An 11,262-nucleotide genomic window follows, 5' to 3' on the forward strand; every position below is an offset into this window, starting at 1 on the left:
TTTTTATGGTAAAATACTGTATTATGATAGTGTTTTACTGTAGAAGCAACGTACAGTAGATTACTATATATTATGGAGTATTATGGGTAAAGAGCCATCAGGCGGGAAATTACTACAGTAACTTCATTAATACTGTAGTACTTTACAGTAGAGAGGACCAGAGGATGCATATATAGCTGCTTTTTGGCATGAGCTGCGTGGGACGAGCAGATAATTGTTTTTGAAAGAAACAAAAAAAACGGAACCCAGTAATAAATTAAGTACTAAAACCCGCTGTTACAATCTTATATTATCAAACCCCATCCATCCACCTAACATTACTGTGGTGAATTAGACTTTACCAGTCGAGGACCAAAGCGGCGACACCGTAGGCACGAGCCGAATGAGAGAAGGGCGGCAAGGAGAAGTAGCTACGGTCTCGCAAGCAGACGGTCCCAACTTAATACAGTAAGTAGTAAACCCCTCTATTTTAACATAATATTATATGTTATAATAATCTTCTAAATAACAATCCATCTACATTGGCGAATTTGCGGCGTTATCAGTCAGTTAATGTTACCACAGCTAGTAAAAGTTAGCACTATAGCTTGGTCGACGTCAGTTAACCTGGGTATCTTAGCTAGCACTAACGTTCTTACCACCGACCTTTAAACTAGCTGGCTGTAAAATAAGAGGTAACGTTAGCTAGAATAGTGCTTAACTCAATATCCAAGCCCCATCAATCCACCTAAGGTTAGTGGTGAATTTGTCGCATTGTCAGTCAACCTGTAATGTTAGCTTGGGCACCTTCAAATAACTTTGCAAGCTAGCCATAAGTTAGCTAGCTAGCTAGATTGGTGTATGATATTGGAACCCCATCAATCCATTCATCTGCAGTGGTGAATGTACTGCGTTATCATAATTGCAAACGCGTTTGGGTACTTTCAACATGCTAGTTAGCCACATATCAAACCCCCTCAATCCATCCATCTAGTCTAGCTACAGTTGATGAGCTATGGAAAGATGACCTGTTGAAAGAGTGCAACAAAGAACTGTTCAATGTTCATATGCAGATGCGTCTAGGTTTGGATGAGGCAGGAAAGGAACGCTTTTTCCATTATGTCCCTGTAAAGGACACACTTAAGTCTCTTCTGAGTCAGTCTTCCATGAAAGAACAATACGAACAGTCACACACACAGATTCACACACACAACAGGTCTACAGTGCTTGAAGACGTGAGAGATGGTCAAAACATCAAAGAAAATGCTCTTATACGGGAGTCCCCATCATCACACCTATACAATGCCGAAAGCTTTTACACGCTTTCAAAAACAATGGTAAGATGTCACCTTTAGTGGATGCTGTTCAGCCGTCACAAAGTATATTTACTTTGTGTGAAATGTTTTTATGTTTATCCATATGTTGTGATACCATCAATACTTTATATGCTCTTGCATGTCAAATTGAGTTGAAAATTCCCCCATATTAAGTATAGAGTATCTAGTTGGCTTGGGTGTTTAGTAGAATTTGATACAAACTGAAATTAATATTTTAACATACATACATTAAAAAACAAGAATATCCCATTTTTCTCCTTGCTTCCGTTTTATATCCAAAGATCTTTTTTCAACTCTACAATTATTTGTTTAAATACAATTTCACTAGTGATAACAACATTGTTAATGGACATCTTGCAACGTGTCTTCCATATTTGTGCGTTTACTATGCAGATTATCAAATACAACAGACCTTTATATTTCTCAATATTGTTGTCAGTTATTCCATAAAAAACAGATTCTGGTTCTACTTTAATAGGCATCCCGATTTTCCCGAGCTTTCCAGACCTCTTTAGTCCTGCTGCACTCTAGCAGCAGGTGTTCCAGAGTCTCATCGACCGTGCATGTTGGCATTGGGCATTTGGTTGTGGTTACATAGCAGCTCCACTTTACAACCGCTCTCACCGGCGAGCCTCCTAACTGAGATCAGCCACATTATGTCTCTGAGGGATTCTGATATTAGTTTCCCCCAGATCCTTTTAGTGACCTGGTCGCTGTCTGGTGTGGACAGACCTCTGTACCTAATCGTTCCACCATACACACTGTTGGCTATTGTGTCGTAGATTTCCTTATTTGATTGAGTGCACCAGTCAATTTGTAAATGTTCATATTTTTTTACAAAGTCACTATATATGAGCTTGTAGTATGGGATGTTTTTTCTACCTCTTCCTATTTTGTGCCTCCATTTTGTGACATCACCAATCCAATTCACATTTCGGCTCATGCCTTTTGCAACTGTTTTACACAGGCTTATCATCAATTAAATACCTAAATCAACGGAGCCTAAACCTCCGCAGACTCTTGGCTTGAAGAGGAGTTCTCGTTTTGTCACTTCTCTGGTAGTGCCCCATACCAAACGGAAACCTTCTTTGTTTATTTTCTTAACAGTTTTGTCAGTCGGCGGAAACACTGTACTCAAAAACATCATTTTGCTTAAAATGAACATTTTCATGATGTTGATCCTCGATTTGAATGTAGTTTTTTTATTTGTCCATTTATTTACTTCTTCTTTAATCTCAGTCTCTTTATTGTCCCAGTTCCTTTGTGCAGAATCTTCGTTACTTAGCCTACTATTAAGCCCAATATTTTAATTTCTTCCTTTATTTCTATATCGAAGGGAGTTTCCATGCCGGGTTTCCCTATCCATACTGCCTCCGATTTCTCTTGGTTTAGAGTGGCTCCTGAAACTGACTCATATAAATTAAAATGTTCTTTTACAATGTCAAGTTCAGATTGTGATCTTGAAAAACGGTAACGTCCGCTAAACAGAAATTATGGATCTCTCTTGCCCAGCCAGAGGAATTCCCTTCAGGCGCGCATCATCTTTAATTATTTTCATCAGAGGGCTTATTGTCAACACGTATAATGCGCTACTAAGAGGACAACCCTGCTTCACTCCCCTCTTTATGCTTATTTCCTCTGTCAAATGACCGTTTATGTTAACTTGACACATTGTTTTGGCATACATGCACTTAATCATGTTGACAAATGCCACAGGGAAACCAAAATGTTCCATTGTCTGCCATAAATAGTTCCTTGAAATCAAGTCAAAAGCCTTCTTTTGATCCAAAGCTACAATATAAAATCAATTTCCTGTCTTCTGGTGCAGAATTTCTCGCAGTGTGCACAAGTTGTCCCACATTAATCTGCCTTTAACTGCACAGGTTTGTTCTTTTTCTATTAATGCGTCCAGGCAGCTTTGAAGCCGGTTCATCATTACCTTTGCATAGATCTTGTAATCAGTGTTAGTTAAAGTAAGTGCCTCCAGTTGTTGATATTTCTTTCGTCTCCTTTTTTATATAATAGAGAAATTAATCCTTTATAGAAGGATTCATGAAGGATGCCCTGTTTGATTCCTTCGTTGAAGGCCCGGGCCAGCAGTGGGGAGACCTCGTAACTAATTTCCTGATATAGATCTGCCGGCAGGCCATCTTTTCCAGGTGCACGTTGCTTATTCAGTTGTTTAATTACCTGTTAAATTTCATCTGCTTTTATTTCATCAGTGAGTGAGGTGGGATCTTCATTTACATAAATCCGCAATGTCAAGAAGTCTTTTGTAGCCGATTCCTCGAAGGGGAGTTCGTCATACATCTTATCAAAGATTTATTTGACCGTCTGTCTCATCTTAGATTCATCTGTGATTACTTCCCCGTTCTCGTTTAGGATAGCATTAATTCATTTGCTTTCTTTTCGTCGCATTCGGCGCATTTCTTCGCTCCGCCGACGCTGGAGACTGAAGTTTTGGCCCAGCTGGTCGGCGCGGTCGACGGCGAGGACATCGGCGTGCCCCCGCAACAACCGACAACCCCGATGCTCTCCCTCCCGCCTGATGATGAGGAAGAGCTCTCCGAGGCAGACAAGGGTCTCTCTGCCTCAGAAGCCACTACAGCTAGTGTCTCCTCCTTCCCGGGGCAGGGTTCCTTCGACCGCGACCTGCCCCGGTTGCTGGGTAGAGCCACGCATCACCTTGGCATCCCCGTACTGGAGGCTGCTGCGACTACGGGGCTCCCCCTGTGGAGCTCCGTCTGCTACGGGCGTCCCTCCCAGCCTGCTTCTCGTTTCCTGCCAGCTATGCCCAACCTGGAGGCGTTCGTCGAGGCTGAATGGGAGTGGCCGTTGGCGATCAGATGTCCGCTTCACCAGTTCAGCAGAGCTAACGAGGGTAACCGGCTGGACTGCTGTAGCAGCTATAGTCTCCTCCCCTGGAACCCGACATCGCAGTGGTCCTGGTGCCTGGTTCCTCCGCCTGGGGCTCGGCCAGGAAGCCTCTCATACTGGACGTCAAGGACAAGACAACCCTGCGTTTTTCGCTGGCCGTGCAGGCCGTGGCTGCCTCCTCCTCTATTGCTATGCTGGCCATTTACATCGGCCAGCTGGCTATGGAGCAAACCCCCACCTCTATGGATGAAGACAGGAGAGCGGAGATGGCCGAAGCCGCCGGAGCCGCTGCTCAGCTTGTGAGAATCTCCGCCTCCTGTCTGGGTGGAGTGATGGCCATGTCGGTGGTGCAGCAGCGCCACCTATGGCTCTCACTGACTTGTCTGCGCGAGGAAAACAAAGGTGTCCTCCTCAACTCACCGGTCAGTAGGGAGGGGTTGTTTGGGGCGGCTGTGTCTAACATCCTGGAGCAGTGTCGCAGCTAGGAGCAGCCTCTAGAAATGGAGCTTCTATTCAAAATAAATCATTTATTGAGCATTATAAAAAGTAAAAGTATCTCATCATTATCTATGGTACTTTGTTTATGTCAACGGAGGTCTTCAAGCGAGAACTCAAGACGTACCTTTTCGACCTAGCCTACAATCACTAGCTAGGACCTTGAGACACAGAAAGGCAGCCTCAAACCTACCTGTGAATCCTCTGTATACATTGGTATTTATCCTGCTATGGACTATGTATATCAAGTAGTGTACAGAAGCTGGTTACCCTGAAACAGGCTTGTTCTGTTCTGACAGCTGTGTTGCTTCAATGGCTCAGTGTGCTACTAATCGTTTTCTGCCTCCCCTAGCGCCTCTCTCTCTCTCTCCCTCCTATCCACTAACCAGGTCCAGTGTCAGCTGTGGAGCTGTGGATGTCGTAGTATTTAGTACACACACACACACACACGTACACACAGACACACATCAGTCCACATCCGGCTTAGGCCAGGACCTGATGCTCTTAGCCTTTCTTGCTCTGAACATTTAATATAATGTAATTTATTGTTCTTTAAATGTTCTTAGCCATTAGACAAATATAATCCAGTAGCTTGCCCCAGGTTGCCTGTTTCAATATCTGTGTGGTCTGTATGGCTCTATGTGCTACTAACCCTGTTCTGCCTTCCCTCTCCCTAGTGCCTCTCTCTCTCCCTCCTATCTTCTAACCAGGTCCAGTGGATGCCCCACTTTCACCAGCAGACCTCCCGGAGTCCGATAGATACCCCCGTGTCTGCTGTGGATGTCGTAGCATGTCCGTAGAATGTACTCTCTCCTATGATGCTTTTTAGCCTCTCTTACTCTGAAATGTAATTTAATGTAATGTATTGCTTTATAAATGTTCTTAGATGGTAGACAAACATACTCCTGGAGCTTGCTCGATCGCCTTGTTGAGAGGGGTCAGGGAAGAATTTTTACAGCTCACTTATCTTGCCCCCGGGTGATTACTGTTTTTTTGCTTCCCTCTGGAATATGTAGAGAGTGGGTCGTATGCCCACCTCCCTTGTTCTCTCTAAAGCGCATTGTGTTGCCTCTGGGTATGAAATGCGCTATACAAATAAAGCTTTGATTGATTGATTTATTGATGTGAAATGTTAGGTGATGTGAAATTTTAGGTGATGCACACATTGTTATTCTTATAGGTTGCCCTGGTTTGTAAACGACACACCCTTGTAGCTGAAGTATACTAGCTGCTAAAACCTTATTCTAGCAACCACGTCAACAGACACCTCCTTTAGAGAAGAGCAGTGGTGAACCTGATTTGGCTCCTGTGCTGTATCCACCCTCTCAGGTCATAGGGGGTGCTGCTGGAGCGTAGGCAGGGTGGGCTCTGGGAAAGACTGTTAGAAGCTTTAGACAAATCTTCTCCTCACCTGCCTAAACTATCTATTAGAAACCCACACAAACGAGAAGTCGCTGGACTGGTAAGTTCCTGTTACAGGAGGGCAGGACTCGGACCCCTGTACAGGGGTACTGCAGAGACAACTGATTTAACAGTAGTCCATTTTCAGGGCAGGCAGGTACTTCATTAATTCCATAGGGGAAATTGCACTGTTACAACAGACACATTGAAGCGATATGACATAGGTTTAGGTCGATATAATATGCAATACAATATATGGGTTACATGTAAATACACAGGTGAACTGTATGTATGGATTAAAAATGTGTGTGCCACTGGTGTTGTGGTGCTGCAGCTGAACCTACTGGGCTGGGGACTGGGGACCATCAACATCCACCTCCTTCAGCTCCCATTTGACCTGAGGGAACCGTGGAGGGATACAGTACTATCTCACACTGTGACTGACAGGATGGAGGTCTGTCTTAGCTGTGCTACAATCTGTTCTCAACTATCCAAATGAGGAGAAGACATAGGGGTTGCCAAAAGACAGGTAAAGACAGGCGCCACAGTCAAAAGATATAGTTGATGGAAATCCATATCTGTACCAGAATGTAATTTGGTTTAACTATTCAACTATAGCCACTAGAGGGAGCTAAAGGGCTTTTTTTGTTCCTTGTGACTTTGTTTTTTCCCGCTTTGTGGTATTATGTATGTTTTTTCAAAAACACTTAAATAGTCCACCTGAATCATACCACAACGCAGGAGGAAAAAGAAACGAGACAAAAAAAAAAACTTAATCTCACTTTGCTCTGGTTTTCCCCATCACGTTAAAATAGATTGAACGGCTATTCACTTGTTTAAACCACCTCATACGCTAAACAAAGCATGTTACTAGTGTTTGAATAAACCATTTTGAAACTACGTTCATACTTTCTGAGGCTGTAATCAAATGCTGGAAGGGACTAAACTCTGACTTTCACAAAGTTTCAAGTTCTCTTCTTGGGTGTCAAAAAAGGCAGTACAAGCTGAAATCCATGGCTGGGCATAAGGTCAATGTACAAAAATAATTGCATTGTATACGTGGATGTCATGACGGTGGTGAATGGACAGTGTAGGAGACCTAGCAGTCCAAACTACTCCTATTAGGACGCACTACACTGCAGGTTGCAATAGGAACACATTGGCTTTATTATTAGAGATAATGAGGTGGCTCTTAAAAGAGCCTTTGGGGGATGTTGAAATGATAAAGCAACTCAGGACAATTTAGGCGCGTTCTCCGCGAATGCGGCGGGCCAACTGGATGTCCTTGGGCATGATGGTTACCCTCTTGGCGTGAATGGCGCACAGGTTGGTGTCCTCGAAGAGGCCGACTAGGTATGCCTCGCTGGCCTCCTGCAGGGCCATCACAGCAGAGCTCTGGAAGCGCAAGTCGGTCTTGAAGTCTTGAGCGATTTCCCTCACCAGGCGCTGGAAGGGCAACTTGCGGATCAACAGCTCGGTAGACTTCTGGTAACGACGGATCTCTCTCAGGGCTACTGTGCCGGGCCTGTAACGATGAGGCTTCTTCACACCGCCGGTGGCGGGTGCGCTCTTACGAGCCGCCTTGGTGGCGAGCTGCTTCCTCGGGGCTTTGCCACCGGTGGATTTACGGGCGGTCTGCTTGGTTCTGGCCATGATTTCAGATGTCTTCTCCGCGAGTTGAAGTTAAAACTTTCCGCGTAGAGTCTTGTAGCTTTACAGAAGGTAATGTGCCATTTTTATAACGTCCGCTGCCGTGCGCTGATTGGACGGCCTCTCTGGGCGACTTCATTGGCTGGCTATCGCCTCTTTCTCCGCATTGGACATTAACATGGAGCCTGGGATTGGATAAGGCGACAAAGGCAAAAGAGCGCCACTTTACGTAAGGTATAAAAATCCGACCGCAGTGGTATCAGGCCACTCAGTTTCTGAAATACTTCGATACTGAACATGAGCGGAAGAGGGAAAACAGGAGGCAAAGCAAGGGCCAAGGCCAAGACCCGATCATCTCGCGCCGGTCTCCAGTTCCCCGTGGGTCGTGTTCATAGACTTCTCCGTAAGGGCAACTATGCCCATCGTGTGGGAGCCGGTGCACCGGTCTACCTGGCCGCTGTGCTCGAGTACCTGACTGCTGAGATCCTGGAGTTGGCCGGCAACGCTGCCCGCGACAACAAGAAGAGTCGTATCATCCCCCGTCACCTTCAGCTGGCTGTCCGCAACGACGAGGAGCTCAACAAACTTCTCGGAGGTGTGACGATCGCCCAGGGCGGCGTGCTGCCCAACATCCAGGCAGTGCTTCTCCCTAAGAAGACCGAGAAGGCTGTCAAAGCCAAGTGAAGTCGCCACTGACGTGAATTCTCCCAATAATCCCAAAGGCTCTTTTAAGAGCCACCCACTTCTATTCTTAAAAGTGCAACGTGTATTTCCATTGTTCTCTCTCTCCCGATTTGAGGCACATTCGCCTACATGAGCTTGATGCTTGAAATTTAGCTAATTCAGTCTGGTTTGAAGGTATTGCAGACATGTTTTTGGATTGCTTTAAAATATTCGTTATTGGGCATAGTTGTATTACTCTTGACTTGTCATTGTTTTAATTTAAAACCTGTTTAATTGAAACGCTTCGTGTTGCCTTTGTGGATGAAGTGTGCTGCATGAATGACCTAGTTTGTCGTGCTGTTTGTCCTACCTAATTAGACGTCCTTGTATAAATGGCTTGATCTCCTCGTAGACTTATACAATAATGGACGAAATTTAGCCACAATGCAAGGGTCACAGCATGGCGGCGATCAGCTCTGATCAGTCCTTGTGCTGCTCGCCTGTGCAAAGGGTTGGCCTTAAACGCGACATGAGAACCGTGTGGACTCAGCTCCCCAACTGCAGCTCCGGGTTACCAAAATGCTTCTCTTGTGTTTTCTCCTGGCGAATAAAGGGCTAAAAATCAAAGTTGGAGTGGAGCAGAAGTCCTAAAGCGAATGTGACAAGGAGTAACCTATTTGCCGTTCGAAATAAAGCGGTTTGGGTAGCGGCGGCCTCGTCTGTTTAGTTGCGACTGTGTGAAAACATTGCCGTTGATCTCTCGGATGGAGCTGTGCAAACTGGGTTTCCACTGACATTTGACTCCTAAAGTGTCTAAAAGTGCAAGCGATTATGGACACAAACCGTTGCCCAGTGAGACAAGTTGTTTGGCGAGGGACTAAAAAGATTTAGGGTACACAGATGTGGTGCCGGAGTTTTTAAACAGGGTCTCTTTTGGGGTGCGTAAAGCACAGTGTTGAAACTGGGTCTGAGCCCTGGTCCCTATAAAAGTGGTGTCTGTCCGTGTGTGTATGCTACCTTTCTCAGAGGGTGACTCATTTGGATTCCCTGCAGAATGACTCCCTCTGGTCTTTTGAGACTAGGCTACTACTACTACTACTACAGTCTACGTCCCTCGTCTGGCGCAATGTCGTCGTTTGGTTGGTATGGCTATGCAGTAAAGTGACCTGAGGCGCACCGGCTTCGTCTTACCTGGGTTGGTTTAGGAGGAGTCTCTGAGCACACCTATGTCGTAGTTCCCTTTGAGGAGCGATGAGTTGGACTCATTGTACATGGGTTGAGGGTTAGGGTTAGCCCGACTTCTGATTTCGATTGCTGCCTGGAGACCGTGCATTGTTGTTGAGGCAGTGACCTCAGCTCCCTAGGGTTTCGTCATTTAGATTGTACCACAGCTTGTTCTCATTCAATAACCTCCTTTCTTAGTAGCCTACAAATCAAACCAAATGAAATCGCCTAAAAGCACATTGGTTGCAGAGGGCAGAAAGGTGAAACATAGCCCAACAATCACAACACACTCTTTTTCTTTTTACTTAATTTGATGACCTGACTATATACATCTCTTCATCGTGTAATTGAATGTGCCATGAGAATTACACAAAGCTTAACAATTTGAAGAAGCCTAGCTTAGGCTTTAGGTAGGCTCCAACTGAAGATTTAGGCTACACCTTACACTTCACACGGAAAGTGCTTATTGATGAGTGATCAATTGATCAAAACTCCTTCTGTGCTGTTCTTTACTAAACTAGCCTACCTGACGTGAATATGCGTGGTCGAGGAAAAAGTAAATGAATTTGGCATAGTTTCTGAAAATAGTAAGCTTTTTATTTCTATAGCGCTCTTCATAGCACTGATGCACAGAATGCTTTACAGTAATACATTAAAAGGCAATACAACACGAGACAAAATTAAAACGACACAGAACAGAAAAAACAGAACATTGCGAGCAGCAAGGTGTTATAGATGCCTGCCTGAACATCTGTTTCTTAAGAAGTTTTTTGAACATGAGTTCAGTGGATGACTCTCTCAGGGCCTGGGGAAGAGTATTCCAGAGTCTTGGCGCCACCGCCTCAAATGCTGTGTCACCCTGGGCACTGTTCTCGGCATTCTCAAGAGACCGGGCCTCTGCCTGGCATTGTGAGCTACTAGGCTACTGTAGCTATATCCCCAAACAGTGGTGAGCACCATGGCCCTGGTCATATTCAAACCCCTCTCTCTGCCACTCTTTTCAAACACATGCACACACAGAAACATGCTAGTGTTGAATGTGTACTTTACATGCACACGCACGCACGTACGCACATACACACACGCACACACACACTCAGGTTGCCTGGTGAAAATGTCAGCCTTTGACCCATCCTATGCTATCCTTCCTCCAAGGGCTGCCAGGAGCAGTGGGCGTGTGCAGGGAACCAATCTGTCCAATTATGTTCACCTTTTGAGAAAGCTGTCTTTTGATGTGTGTCGTGCTAGCTTGGTGACAGATGCTGCTGTAGCATCGTTGGATTAGAGCTACCGCTTGCTTACGCACACACAAAATATTCATTATTATTGTTACTATTATCATTAATAATAATAAATATCTGCGTTTCATTACTGTACTTGTACATCTCAGATTCATGAAGCAAGATTGTCCCTCCCACATTTTTTTTTTGGGGGGGGGGTTGACTAACTTAGTTTGTATGGATAGGCTACAAAAAAAAAAAACGGCAGACGGAGGGGGGGTCCCGGCATGTGCAATTGATTTGGGTCACAGGTGAAACGAGGGAGTCGAGCTCAACGCAGATATTAGAGGGAGCCTTGCCTAAATATTTGCATACCCCTCCATATATAGTGGATGAATACCAACGGCTTCTTACAT

The 11,262-nt window shown here is 44.9% G+C and overlaps 2 protein-coding genes across 2 annotated transcripts; one reads left to right on the forward strand and one right to left on the reverse strand.

The window, feature by feature from the left end:
* Positions 1 to 7,331: 7,331 nt before the first annotated feature.
* Positions 7,332 to 7,742, reverse strand: LOC311321826 (histone H3.2; the record flags this gene model as incomplete). Its single annotated transcript, XM_084453841.1, has 1 exon — positions 7,332 to 7,742. The coding sequence occupies one exon, from the start codon at positions 7,740 to 7,742 to the stop codon at positions 7,332 to 7,334; it is 411 nt and encodes a 136-aa protein (XP_084309967.1).
* Positions 7,743 to 8,036: 294 nt separating this feature from the next.
* LOC311321859 (histone H2A-like) lies at positions 8,037 to 8,423 on the forward strand (the record flags this gene model as incomplete). The annotated part of the gene is made up of 1 exon (XM_084453874.1): positions 8,037 to 8,423. One exon carries the CDS (start codon positions 8,037 to 8,039, stop codon positions 8,421 to 8,423), a length of 387 nt encoding a protein of 128 aa, XP_084310000.1.
* Between the last annotated feature and the right edge of the window lie 2,839 nt (positions 8,424 to 11,262).

This window comes from Borostomias antarcticus (genome assembly GCF_949987555.1).
Source record: "Borostomias antarcticus genome assembly, chromosome: 19".
NCBI lineage: Eukaryota > Metazoa > Chordata > Actinopteri > Stomiiformes > Stomiidae > Borostomias > Borostomias antarcticus.